Here is a 14,478-nt window from a genome sequence, read left to right on the forward strand (position 1 = left end):
ATACCAAAGGGATGAGTTTTGCCTGCCTTCTGCTTACTGCACAGCTGAGTTAACCCCACATTTCTATTTACCTCAACCCCACTGCCTGGGGCAGTTTCGAGGTTGCAGCGGTGCCGTTGCAAAGCTCTCACTGGGATGGGCATGGAGCCCTCCTGTTATTTATGGACAGCAGCGCTGGAAGGGAAAGAAGAGCTGCCTGACGCATCATGGCCAGGCCCACGCGTCCTTGTGGTCCGTGTGGCTTGGGGCCGGGCTGAAGTCAGAGCCTGGCCCTGGCCACGCCTTTCTGCTCTTTTTAAAGGTTGTTAAAGCAGCCCGTGCCAGTTTGCTGCTCCACTGCTTCCTCCTTTTGTGAAAGGAGAAAATTCTTCATGTCTTGGCGTGAGCTCCTTCCCCCCTGGCTGGTGATCGTGGCGGGACTGACGGGCATCGTGCTGCTCTGTGTCTCCACCAAAGATGTGCCCGTGGCCCCGCTCAGGACCAAGGTAAGGGCTCTCAAGGGGTCAGACAGGCAGTTAAAACAGGCTGGTTTGTTGCTTTTGACATTATTTTATTATTGAGATGCTTACAAACTGAGGAGGGAACTGGAACAAGACTGTCAGGTTGGCATCTTTCAACATGCTGTAGGTTTTCGAGCAAGAAACAAGCCCACCCCTTTGATTGGTCAGGAAATACAGGCTGGATATGGTCCATGGGTCAGTGGAGATGCTCAGGGAGGCTGAGGGAAGGCAGCCCATGTCAGGAGGTGCCCCAGAGCAACAAGGAACCAATGGTGTCAATGCAGGGAAAAGAGCTAGGTCCCTATCAAAAGTCAGTAGGAATGTGCCCCTGAACTGCTGCTTCTGTCTTAAAAACAAATTGTCTTTCATGCATTCTTCTCTTTGGTCCTATCTTGATGTTGATCAAAGAGCCAGCTCCTCACAGTGCTGGGTCAGGTCTGGGGGCGTTAATGCCCACCTGCTCTGTCTCTTGATGCTCTCATTGTTGAGGTGAGCTCAGTGGCACACCATGTTTAACCCAACAGAAGGAGGTTATCCTGCCTGTTTAGAGATGGCACCCCTCCTCCATGCTCCTCTCAGAAACAAAACTGGATTAAAAACCTCCTTATTTCTCTGTATAATGTCCTTTCCTTGTTAAGTTGGACATAAATGTGGTGATCCCTCCCTTTCTCCCAGCAGAAGCCTCTAATTTTCTGAAGGAGGAAAAAAAAATCCATGTTTCTCCACCAATGCCATTCCTTTCTTCCTCTTGTGCAGCAGCCAACATGTCCCTGCTGGAAATCCGAGCTGTCGCTGGTGTGGGAGGGTGCCAGCAGGCTCGGGCAGGGAGCTCCATCCTCCTTCCGCATTGCTGCTCCAGCCCAGCCCCACCAGCCCCTGGCCTGGGTGCCAGGACTGGTGCAACTGGGAGCTCCAGGAGGGCAGCAGGTAGCCAGCCTCACCCAGAGGCTGCAGCCAGTTCTGTCTGGTGCTGAAACCCTTCTGGTGGCATTAACATCAACCTTTCAGGAGGTTTCTCCTCCCACTCAGTCGTATCTCTATTTGTGTGTGAGATAGAGCTTCGACCATGCACTGCCATGGAGCTCATGAGTTTCCTTCCTGCCTGTGTAGGAGATATCCCAAACTGGAGTCATGTAATAGGGAGCAGAGGACCCCTAGGCTAGCTCTGGAGCTATTTAGGGTGTGGGGACATGAAGAGCTGTGCTGCAGGGTAATCCAGTGGCCTCCACTTGCTCACCCTCATATACTGGGAGCAGCAAGGCTTGGTCAGCAGTAAACAGACAAATACTGGGGACAAAGAGACAGAGAGCCCTTGGCTTGGGCAATAGCAGAGCTGCCAGGGGACAAGGGGCTGAGCTGATCATGTTCACTGCTGCTGTTCTTCCTGCCAAGACATCATCTCTGTCTCGAGGGGCTGCTGTGTTGTACAGTGTCTGTGCTGGTTGCTGCAGCTCCCACAGCTCTGCACACATCAGGGCAAACCCAGCCTGCAAACCCACCATCACTGCAGCGGAACATCAAAGAGACACAGGAGTCCTGGGTTCCTCCGGACGGCACAAAAGCCTGAGCAAACCAACCAGCAGCAGTTTTGAGTCCCAGAATCAGTGGAGAACTCATACAGTGCCATCTCCCACTGCTTTAGGACCTGTTTTTCCTGAGCTCCAGGTGGCTCAGCTCTCAGGGGAAGCCCTCTGCCTGGTTTCAGGAGCAGCTCCAGTGCATGCCACTGTAGGGCTGATGTATTTCTGGGTGTTTCTCCACTCCTGCTCTTCCTCATGCATATTCAGAAATGCGGATGGTTCCTTGCAAATCCTCATCCTCTTCTGCCTTCTCTTAGTCTTTGAATATGACAAGCAAACTCAAACACTGCAGTGTAGGCCCAGGGGTGACCCAGAATACCTATATATGCTGGCTAACCCTACAGTATCAATCAGTATGCATTCAGTAGTGTTTTTCAGTAGAATGTTTTGGGGTTTTTCCAGTATGGCATTGTTCTGGATGCTGGCCCATCCCGCACCATCCTGTTCATCTACCAGTGGACAACCACCAATGCAAGCAAGACCGGGGTGATCAGAGGATGCAGTTCCTGTCCTGTACAAGGTAAGGTGCCAATTTCCTGCTCAATGGTCTGTGGGATTGGCATGGGATGGATGGAAAAACAGAGACCTGTGCATGGTCCAGTGCAACAAACTCCTTGGCTCCTGCACCACCCAGCTGTGCACTGAAATAGTGATGTACAGGTTGCTTGTTTTCATCATGGCTCTTCTCGACTGGGCAGATTTAGCCACACACGGCTGGACATCAGATACTTGGCAGTAGCAGGTGTCAGGGTTTTGGGGCTGCAGGGAAGGGAAGCACACAGAGAGGATGGGGCTTGTCCTGATGTCCACATGGATCAGTGGTAGAGCCAAGGTTGCTGGAGCTTCTCACCCAGGAGAGGCAGTGAACAGCAATGAAGACAAATCTGACTGCAGGATGACTCCTGGTATCTTCTGCCTCCTCCTGACTGTGCCCTGGGCAGTAAGTGGGGTAGCTCCAGGACAACAGAGCTGCAAAGACTCCAATCCTCTATGTGGCATTTGACAGCACATACATGAGTTCAGCTTGCTTTTAGGTGTCACATTTCAGAGAATTTGGGGGTTTTCCTCATGAATTTGAATCACTTTGGTCCTGTCTATGCCAGCTGAGAGGGTTGAGTGCATTAAATGGGGTTTTGCTTCCCTATCTCCTAATCTTGCTTTGATGTTAAAGCCTGGTTATAGCGGGATGCTGGGAAGGACTGAGCCCTCAGCAGCAGTGTGCTGTGGGAGGGCAGCTGCACAGCAAGCAGGGAACACAGTTTGTGCCCTTGCAGGCTGTAAACAACACAAATCACACACAGAAGATGCAAGAAGGGCTCATTGAAACCTTGTACGTGTCCCTGGTTAAGTGGCTGGGTTAAGCAGCAGAGGCCCAGGAAGGTCTCAAGCCCAGGTGTGAGTGGCCCTGTCTGCATGGCAGCACAGCCACAGCCCTGCAGGGAAGCTGCAACTCAGCCCTGCACAGGGCCCCAGAGAACAAAGCTTGTGGTGAGGGAATCAGAACGATGGGGAAGGGAGGCTCGTCCTTGGTAGTAGCTCTAAACCAACATTTAAGACCCCATTGACTTGCTGGAAAAATGAGTCAAGGCTGGCTTGCAGCTTCCCTCTGCAGAGCACTGGCTTCCTCTAGGGCAAGGGTGTCCTGCTTCCCAGCAGGGGCTCAGTGGCTAGAGGAGAGAGGTGTCTTTTGCTTATTTTTATAGCAACTAAAGCCACATTTCTTCCTCTGTGGGCTGAGACAGCCTCAGCTGTTGCAGCAGTCATGTGGCTTGTGTTGATGTCTCAGCTGCAAAGCTAGAGTAGTCTTAGTGCAATCAGGGATTTCTATGCATGTGTTTTGGTCCCAGTTCTGTATTTCAACCAGATGGATACCTGGAAGACCTCCTTCATTCCACCTGTGACAGGTTCTATCTTAATCATGTCCTAGGATAGCAATCTCTGAGGTAACAGCTCTCACGTTTCTCCTATAACTTTCTTTAAAATTCCATTCTGTTCCATGGTCCTCAGGTCCAGGAGTCTCCAGCTACTCAGATTCTCCTCAGAAAGCTGGGAAGAGCTTGGAACCATGTTTGAACTGGGCCCAGAATGAGATCCCAGCAGAGCAGCACAGCCAAACCCCCCTGTACTTGGGAGCCACCGCCAGCATGAGGCAGCTGAAGTGAGTGAGTGTTGCAAACCCACACCCAGAGATCAGCACACATCACAGGATCATTCTGTACAAGCATCTCACCCTGTCTGCTCTGCAGTGTGAGGTAAACCTTCCTCAGCCCTGAAGAGAGGAGCATGGCATGGCTGTGTCTCCATGTCTCACCCCAGGCAGCCATGAAAATTATAGTCCTCCAGCTGCTGCCAGGCTGGTAGTGTCTCCTTTACAATTACACTTTCACAATTGCACTTTCACAATTAGTGCTTGGGAAAACACCATCAGTGTGTTTCCCATCAGTCTGGAAGCTCAAGTGTTTTGTGTGACAGCCCACATGACATGGACTTTCAGGAGTGTTTCTTGTCAGCAAATTGGAAATGGTGAGGTTCACCTTATCACACACTTGTGGACCCTATTCTCAGTCACCACATTACTGGGACCTTCATCTCCCTTTAGACACTGGGGAAAAGTAAGGTCTGGAAGGGACCAGGCCAATGGGATAGGGCCAGAGGATTTACTCAGTGACAGAGGGTGTTAAGATCCTAAATTCTTAAATGGTGGCACAATTGTTCAAACCATCTTTCTGCTGTATTTGCCTCCAGTGCCATGCAAGGGGAGAGGGAAGCAGCAGGAGTGGGTTTGTCATTGTGTCTCTGGCCTACTACACAAAGTAGAGAGCACAGCAAAAGCCCTGCAGTATGCCTTCACTGCAGGCTGCTTCTGGCAGGGTCCTGTAACATCAAATGTAACTTCTTTTTCTTTTGTGTTTAGCTTCACACATCCCATCCTCTCTGACAGTCTCCTCGCAGCTCTGACTGGCACCCTGAAGTCATCCCCCTTCAATTTTCAAGGGGCACAAATCCTGTCCAGCCCAGAGGAAGAAGCATTCAATTGGGTTGCTGTTAACTATGTGCTGGAGAACTTCTTCAAGGTAAAGAATGAATCTTCCTGGGGCACACAGAGCTGGGCTGAGCAGCTCCTGTTAACAGACAGCCACAGAGACAAGTGGTGGGATGGGTCAACCCCTGTACTTAAAATAATGCTTCAGCACAACTTCCACTTCCTTTCAGAGGAGGCAGCTTAGATCCAGCACCAGCGGGTTGAGCTGAGGTGGTGAGGCCCTGGCACAGGGTGCCCAGAGCAGCTGTGGCTGCCCCATCCCTGGAGCTGTCTGAGGCCAGGTTGGATGGGGCTTGGAGCACCCTGGGATAGTGGAAGGTGTCCCTGCCCACAGCAGGGGGTTGGAATGAGGTGAGCTTTAATACTCCTCCCAGCCAAAACCATTCTGTGATTCCATAGTCATAACTAGGCTGAAGAACCAAACCTCTGCTCTGGCCTTCCATGAACACATCCATGCAGCTGCCCTAACAGACCTGAGGCTTCCTGGCCAGCACATCCAGGATGCTCCCATGGATGGCCTTACCTAGCCTGGCCATGGGCCATCACCAAGAGCTCTGCTGTAGTGCCTCTGTCAAACGGGAGTTGCTGCTGTTTGTGGAGCACTGTGGCATTGCCACTAGAGTCCAGCTGTCCCATAGGGTGTCTTCTGGGTGGTAGAGAAGCAGATTCTGTTGCTGCCAAAGCAAAAGCCTCTCTCAGTGAGACACCTGTGAGACAAGGGAGGCATTTAAAAGGTATTTGCTAAACAAAACAAAAAAACAACAACAAAACAAAACAAAAAAAATTCCATTTTCTTGTTTCACCCATCACTTCTCAAGCCAGAGAATGCAGAGGGCAGGAGAAAGGTGGGTCAGACTGTTATTCCTCATCAGGGATCAGAAAAGCAGCTCTGATAACCAGCAGCAAGCACACACTGGTTAGGGAATTGTCCGACCTGTTGACAGCAATATGGCCTCCCCCAGCCAGGCCTAGAGTGTTTACCCCATGTAAACTCTCCTGCCTATGCTGCCAACTTCAGCATTGCCAAAGTCGGTTCTGCAAGACTGCTGGAGATGATGCCACAGGGTTCTTCTGACAGAAGGATCACTTTAGCATCAAGGCAGCACTTGAAACCCATATCTGCCCTCTTGGAAATGTCTCTGCCACCACTCCCCACCACTGTCTCCATTGTCCCCTTCTCCTGCCTGCTGAGACCCTGCCTGGTGCAGCCATCCAGGCTGGGCAGCCCTGTTTGCCCCCCCAGGCTCTCTGCAGGTGGCAGTGACTGTACAATGGCTCCTTTGTTCCCTCTGAAGCCACTGGTTCAGCATCCTTATGTCCTGTGGGCAAAAAAGAACTGGGCTATGGGCACCATCAAGCTGCTTTCTCTCTCTGTGCACTAATACTGGCACCTGGCTGTGACTGAGATGGAGAAGTCTTAAGGATTGACCTCTCTTGTTCTTTTTGGGTCAGTATGACTGGCAAGGACAGTTGGTCTCCTCCAGGAAGGGGATGGCAGGAGTCCTGTCTGTGGGAGGAAGCTCAGCACAGCTCACTTCCGAGCTGGAAGAAGAGAAGCAAGCCCCAAAGGAGGGAGTGAGGCTGCAGCTCTATGGGCAGACACACAGGGTGCACACCCGCCAGTGCCCCTGCCACGGCACGGAGCAGCTCCGCAGCAGGCTGCTGTCTGTGCTCATCCAGGTGAGCATCTGCTCAGGGCCACAACATCCACACTGTTCCACATGTTCCAATGTTCCATCCACAGGGCCACAACATCACTAAATGACAGCTGCACAAGGTGTGCTAATGGGCAAAGTGTCAATCACTTTAAAGTCAATCCCTCTTTAGTAGAGGCTGTTTGCATATCTTAGAAAAAACCCTTGTAAAACTTTCTCTCCCTCCAAGCAGACACATAGGCACCAATTCAAGGTTGTATTTGGCTCCTACTTAATACACAGAAGCAAAAAAATTGCTCTCCAGAGGTGTCAACATCACCTTCAGGGTGAGCAGAGGCAATGTTTGCCTTGACTCCTAGAAACTGCTCCTCCATCCTAGAATGGGAGCACCCAGGAACCAACTGGTGCCTTCCATTTGGGGTAATTCCTTTGCTGACTTTAACCCTGAAGCATCTTTAAAAGAACAATATTTCATTTTGAAAACATGCAGGTGTTTTGGTTCTTCCAAACTTTATTTCACTTGGAGAATGGGAAGGAGGAAAAGAGTGATGTAGTGTGGGACAAACTCAAGAATCACCTTAGTCCTCATCAAAACTGTGTTTTTCAGGAATTAATTGCTCCCTGCGCATTCACTTTCCTCCCTATAAACCCCACTTGCCTTTATTTGAGACCCGAATGTCACACACTGGACACCAACTTCAACACAGTTATACTGGGAAATTGCTAGATAAAAAACACTGTTTCTTGTGGGGTTGAACCATCTGGAAGGCAGATCAGAACAGCCTCCTTCTTGCAGCTAGAAAGAGCACAGGATGCATGAAATTGTATTTGTGCTCTAAAGGAGGATGGGTAGGGCCGGGAGTCATCACTTCACAACAGCTCCAGTCACTGCAGTGGCCCTGAGCTCAACAGGAGCTGGGACTTGGCTGGGACTCGTGGTTGACTCAATGCCTTAAGATTTGGCAAAGCTTTTACAGCCTCCCTGCTCGATCTCAGCGTTGTGGTGCTTGGGCAAAGCTCTTCCTAACCATGTTACATTCTGCCTTCTGTGTGAAGCCCTGGGATGCCAGTGTCCTCTCTTGCTGCCTCTGTCCTTGTTTTATTCTGCCTCCAGGATCAGAGAAGTGCTAAAACCGTGTCCAATCCCTGCTGGCCCCTCACCTACTCTAAGGAAGTGCAGTGGCAATCAGTGCATGCTGGGCCTTGTGCTGCCAGTGATGACACACAGGACATCCCTGTCCCCAAGGAGGTCTTCAACATCACAGGCTCCAGCAGTCCCACAGCCTGCATGAACCTTGTACAAAGCCTGCTCAACTCTTCCCCTTCCTGCAGCTTCTTCAAGTATTCCTTCAGCAGTGATCTCAAGCCCCTTCAGCCCAGGTTTCTGGTAAGTTCTCATTTACACTGGAGTATGCAACTGGTATGAGGAACCCATGAAATGGCACCAGTTCGACCATTAATAAATACAGTGGGAACATCCAGACCATGACACTCCTGCCTTCTCCCCCTCATTGCTACACAGTTATTCAAACATGGACCACTGGCTCCCCACAGTGACTGTGGGAGAGCTTTTTTCATCCCTGTCTCCTCAATGTCTGCTGCTGAGACCAACTCTGGAGCTCCATGGAGCCAACAGAGATGGGACAATCACGAGTTGTGTGCTGAGCAGGTCTTCCCACACCAAGTCTGTGGTAAAGCTGGAGATCCTTTGCTCCTTTCTTAGCAAACTTTTGGTCATGCTGCACACAAGCACCCTTCTACCTGGGAAGTGGCCAGTCATCGGATTGTTAAGGCAGGAGTAGCGCAAGATCCTAGGACAAGCTGAGTGCATTTCCAGGGAGGGTAACTATGGAAATTTCCCCAGCTCTCTGTTCCTGAGTCTCCTATGGACATGGTGCTGATGAGTATCAGGATCACCTCCCAGTCCTCAGCACTGGTGAGGTGACACCATGAATACCGTGCTCAGTTTTGGACCCCTCACTGCAAGAAGGACACTGAGGGGCTGGAGGAAAGGGAAGGGAACAGAGCTGGGGAAAGGGCTGGAGCACCAGAGAGACTGAGGGAGCTGGAAAGGGGCTCAGCCTGGAGAAAAGGAGGCTCAGCAGGGACCTTGTGGCTCTTCACAACTCCCTGACAGGAGGGGACAGACAGGGGAGTCAGGGACAGGAAGAGAGGGAACAGCCTCAGGCTGGGCCAGGGGAGGCTCAGGGTGGATTTTACAGAAAATTTCTTCACTGAAAGGGTGGTCAGACATCTGAACAAGCTGCTTAGGCTGTGGTGGTGTTACCATCCCTGGAAGAATTTAAAAGCTGTGCAGATGTGGCACTTGTTGTTTAGTGGTGTGCTTGGCAGTGCTGGGTTAACGGTTGAACTTGATTTTAGACATCTTCTGCAACCAATGTAATTTTTTGATTCTATGACCAGGGTACTTATCCAGGCAGGGCCAGGAAGGCTGCTGGATGCACACAGGGAGCAGACCTGTTTCCATCCCAGACAGCAACAGCTCTGCTCATGTCCCTTGAGCCCTTCCAAGGCACTGCAATCAACCCTGCACACCAAGGGCACCCTGGAAATGCTCCTCACTTCCCTAGGGGTAATTTCTGGTGTGCAGTACAAGGACACAGAGCACAGCCCCAGCTGATGATTATTTCTGCTGCTGTTGTAGGTGGTTTCTGAGGCCATGGACTTCATGAGAAGAACTGTACCTTCTCCTGACTTGGGTCAGGCAGTCAAGAGGCTGTGTGGGATGTCTGTCCAAGAGGTAACTGTGGAATACCTGGGTGTGCAGAGAGACTGGGAAGCAAGGAAGCAAGTTTGTTACAAAAGCCCTCAGAGCTCTGACAGAGCTGTAACTTACTGGCTCCCTCAAGGAAAATTTTGGATTTGTCTGGATTTTGTGGGCTTTGGTTTTTTTGTGGGGCTTTTCTTTGTTTGATTTTTGTTGTTGTTGGTTTTTGTTTTGTTTTGGTTTTGGGTTGTGCTTTTTTTTTAAACTTTGAGGAAACATTCCACTGATTTTCCTTCCTCTGCTGCTGGTAACACCTGGACCTAATTACATGAAAAGCTACAAATACCTTTTACAGTATTTTAAAGAGTAAACAGGAAGGCTGTCTACTCACTCCTGTACATCACCTTGGTCTTGCTGTTATCCTGTCCTTAAGTGCAAGGGACACATCCACTAAGACTACAGGGCTGTTCCCATTTCACCTGGGCCCAGGGAGCCCAAGCCAGGGGGAGCTTGTCAGTTCTTTCCCTGAGTTGGTGGTTATGAGGTCACCCTCATTTGCATTTACACTGATAGAGCATTGACAGTTAACATCCTAATGGGACGATTTCTCCAGGGTTTGTTAATGAGCCCATAAGCAGTCCCTGAAAGCATTCTCTTCTGGAAGGAGGAGAAAGATCCCAATGTTCCAGTTGGGAGAAAGGCTGCAGCATCAGCTCAACCTAATTAGAGAGAAAGGAATCAATCCTACCAAGCAATTCATCAGCAAGGCAACCTGGCTGTCAGTCCTGCTGCTCTTGGATCTGGCTTAGTAAGATGGAAACAAAAGGAGTAACAGATGACACTAATTTCTACCCCACATCCCAGTGAGTGCAGGAAATGTGGTTTCAGTCTGCACAGGACACAAATCCCTCCTGCAGTCCCACAGTCAGCGTCAGAACAGGAAAAAGGAGGCTGTAGAAGACCTGAGATTCAGCTACTGAGTATTTACTTCTTTGATTTTTCTCCCCCATCTTCCTTTTTTCTTTTACTTTTTTTTTTCTCTGGAAATGGCACCAGCTGATTAGGGAGTCCCAAGCAAGCCTGGACACACTTGTTGATTACTGCACTGTGTCTGCCTTGATCTTCCATCTCAGTACAAGAGGACACACACTTGACTTTGACCGGCCTGCTTGGACTGCATTCCAGAAGGTCAGTTCCTGCAGCACAGTGTTCCCAGTTACCAAGAGGGCTGGTCCCAGTACACCTAGTTCCCACACTGACAAGCCCTAACTAGCTGGGCTTCTCCAGCAGGATGGTTTTGCAAAATGGATTCACAGTTGTGATAAACAAGAAAACCAGGATCAAGAGAGCCAGAAATGACACTTGTCCTCTCCCAAAAACATATGGGTCAAAAAACTTCTCTGGATCAACACCATCTTTAGAAATCTGTGTTGTCAGGGAAGGAAGTACAGCTGATCTCCACTTAATGCTAAGAACAGGATGCTGATAACATTTCCTGAGCCAAAAGGTACTTCCCTACCTTTCTGCAACCACCTTTATTGATAAATACCTTATCATCATAGTATCCTTGACTGGTCTTGGATTGAAAGGAAATTTAAAGCTCTTCTCATTCCACCCCCTGCCATGGGCAGGGACACCCTTCTCTATCCCAGGTTGCTCCAAGTGCCATCCAACCTGGCCTTGGACACTTTCAGGGATGCAGGGTCAGCCACAGCTTCTCCAGACAACCTGTGCCAGGGCCTTCTCCCCCCAGAGAAGAATTTCTTCCTAATATCTAATAATCTAACCTAATCTCTAATAAAGTCTGAAATTGCTCCAGGATCTGGAGGCCCTAAGGACAGGGGGATTCGATTCAGGTCATTCCCTTCACAAAAGAAAAGAAAGCCTGTTCCCAGACCTCTTCACAACTGACAATCACAGCCATGATCCCACTGAGCCAGGCCAAGTAGTGACCATCAGAAAAGGCAAGGTAATGAGGTAGGTCCAGGACCCCCAGGGAGCCCAGCCTGGAAATAGAGAGACAAGCAACTTAAACCATAGGTCTGACGTTCAAGGAGGGCCAGAGAGACAACTATTCACAATGCAGACTTAAGATCCACTAGAAAAACCCATCAGTAAGCAGAGAACAGCACTCCCCTATAGCACAGCTCAGGAAAGAGGGGGCTGCCCAGGCCACAGCTTATGTGGACCACCCATGCCCATGGGCAGAGGTGTGGGTGGAATGCCATTCAGGCCTATTGGTGTACTCAGGACACCAAGAGGGGGAGAGCTCCTAATTTCAAGCCTTGGATCAGTCTTGGACAATACATACAAAGCCTTGGGCCCATGCACAGAAACACAGATGGGGTCCAGGCTGTCTCCTTATCTTCTGACCTCTCCTTTTTATTTCAACAGATGGGTGATAGATCATCTGGCTGGACTCTTGGGTACCTGCTGAGTCTGACCAGCACCATGCCCCAGGGCAGCCCAAGCTTCCTCAAGGGGATCGAGCCGGGGGTCTGGTCCTTGCTCCTGATCCTCTTCGTGGTGCTGCTCATGGGCTCTTTCATGCGCATCTCGTACCGAGTGATGGTCAAGGAGAGCAGCTCCAGCCACAGGAACAGCAGTGTTTTTGATGACTGACACTTTTCTGCAACTCAGGACTCTTGTCAGAGCACAGTTAACAGGGTCCACACAGAAATCACAGAGGTATAAGTCACTGGAGGATGCAAGTGATTTTCCTGCAGGGCTCCAGCAACTTGCTGGTACTTGCACTATTGGACTTTGAGACAATGGATCCTGCTCCACAGGAAGTCTGTGATTCCTGGTGGATGGCAAGCTATTCATTCTCCAAATAAGAACAGCCTGCATGGCTCTTCCTTGGGCTACAGCTGGGATTACTCATGTCAGACATGAAGTGATGCCTCTGAGCAGGCAGTCTCTAAGCTAATGTGAAGTTAGTATTGTATAATCCTGTCAAATCAGAAGAGGTGGTATCTGAAAAAAAGTCTCTGTCCTCTTCTGTGGCCTCTCGAGAGATGATGCCTGCAGTATTGCCATTAGTGAAGATTGGAAGGGCATTAAAATACAGTCAGAATGTAAGAGCCAACTCCTTCCATGTTCTAGGGAAAATGCAGGTATTTTCTGCCTGATGTGTCTGTGCTTCCATCTCAGTGATGATGGCCACGTGTCCCTTCCAATGAATGCTCCTGCTGACCAGGAATCCTTCAAAACCAATCCCTCTTAGTCTTGGCCTCTACAAAATGTGCAGAGGATCAAAGGAGAAACAAGGGGCACAGACACACAGCTGAGTTTTTGCCTCTCATCTGAGTTACAGCCACACAGGGTTAAAACTGCCAATTTAAACTCTTTAGCAAGGACTCAAATTAACACATTTAATTTCACATTTGCTAAAGCTGGACTTATGCTGGGCTGAGGTTCACCTGTTTGTTCATTTGCACTGACCTGCTTCTCTTGCTGATTCTGGAAGTGTCTCAGCTGACACTGTCCTTTAGACCAGAGTAGGCTGAGGAACAGAAGCTTTCCTAATTGTCACTTTCATATTAGACCATGACCAGAGTTACTTTATGATCTAATAATCAGGATTTCTCTGGGATCTGGCAGTCATTCCAGCTCCTCTGGTCTGCTCTGCACGTCTGAAAGATGAGTGCTGTACAAACTGTGTGTTACTGCTAAGAAAAGGGATCAACTCACAAACACTGTCCTTTGACTAAGGCATTTAGAGCTCACTTCTTAACTGCTGCAGAGACTTAAAACACACAGACTGTTAAGAGCCTCAGGGATGAGTGTCTCCAAGGCTTCTTGGACCACTTTAAACAGAAATGTAAATGCTCACAGATACAGTGATGTGCCTTGCAGGGTTTTTAAAGCTACCATGGCACCTAAATCCTTTCAAATCTGATTATTCGTCCCTTGTGCTTCTAACTGATAATATAGGACACACACACCCCATAATATAGGGGTATTCATGCATTTTCAGGCCAATTAATGAAGGTTTGGAACCTGCCATTCAAGTTTAGAGGGGTGTGGAAACAGACTTAAACAAGCTTCATATTCATTTCTTTGAGTTGCATGTTAGATATTTTTAATGATATCATGTCATTAAAGATGTTTTAATAGACTGTCTGTGTTATTCTTGGCAAGAGATCAAAGCAGGGGGGTTATTGAGAACACAGAGTGTTTCAGTGAGCAGGATGGGGGAGCTGCTGCTGCCTCTACTCAAGAGCTGTTTTGCTGTGTACTTTTGGGGTACACAATGAGAACCCCTGAAGGCACTTTCTTTCCAGTGAAAGACAAAGATTTCAGATAACCTGACTGCTGGTATTTCGTTGATGAGAAACATGCCTACACCTTTTGATGTGTTCTTTGCTCAAACCATCTGAAGAAGGTAGGAGGCATTCAGGCAAGGTGGCATAGAAAAAATAAAGAGATTATCATGGAGTCAGCAATATAAGGGAAATTCCTGAGACTTCATTCATCCTGCACCTGGAAATGCAATCCTTTAATAGAGCTCTCTGGCTCAGTGACCTGACAGCACAGGGCTGAGATCTGGAACCTGCCAAGGAAGAATCCTACCACTGAAATGGAAACAAGCAATGAGATGCCAGGAACTCCTGAACTCCAGGTGCTCTGGTCTGGCAGTCGCTGCACCTTCCTTCATTGGAATAGATCACAGGGTCCAAGAGAAAAGGATATCAGCCAGAACTTCCCCAAGCTCTCATTTAGAAGCTTTGGGACTTCCACACAGATAAGTGAGTAATTAGGCAATGAGCTCAGCGTGGCCTCCTGACACTTCACTTTTGCTTTGCACATGCCACTGAATTAAATCCCTGCCCCTTGAGCCATCCTGACACTGAACCACTGCTCTGCCATACAAAAACCCACAACCACTTCTTTTTCTGACAGATAAAAACACTTACAGATGTATTTACCAGATGATAAGATAGATCCATATTTTAAAACTGGTGTTTTG

The 14,478-nt window shown here is 49.1% G+C and overlaps 1 protein-coding gene across 1 annotated transcript; it reads left to right on the plus strand.

Annotated features, from left to right (window-relative positions):
• Positions 1–339: 339 nt before the first annotated feature.
• LOC134051655 (ectonucleoside triphosphate diphosphohydrolase 2-like) lies at positions 340–13,543 on the plus strand. Its single transcript, XM_062505564.1, has 9 exons — positions 340–485; positions 2,483–2,600; positions 4,088–4,238; positions 4,995–5,154; positions 6,576–6,803; positions 7,893–8,165; positions 9,444–9,539; positions 10,563–10,694; positions 11,901–13,543. The coding sequence occupies exons 1-9, from the start codon at positions 372–374 to the stop codon at positions 12,126–12,128; spliced, it is 1,500 nt and encodes a 499-aa protein (XP_062361548.1). The 5' UTR covers positions 340–371; the 3' UTR covers positions 12,129–13,543.
• Positions 13,544–14,478: the final 935 nt, after the last annotated feature.

This window comes from Cinclus cinclus, chromosome 19, assembly GCF_963662255.1.
Source record: "Cinclus cinclus chromosome 19, bCinCin1.1, whole genome shotgun sequence".
NCBI lineage: Eukaryota > Metazoa > Chordata > Aves > Passeriformes > Cinclidae > Cinclus > Cinclus cinclus.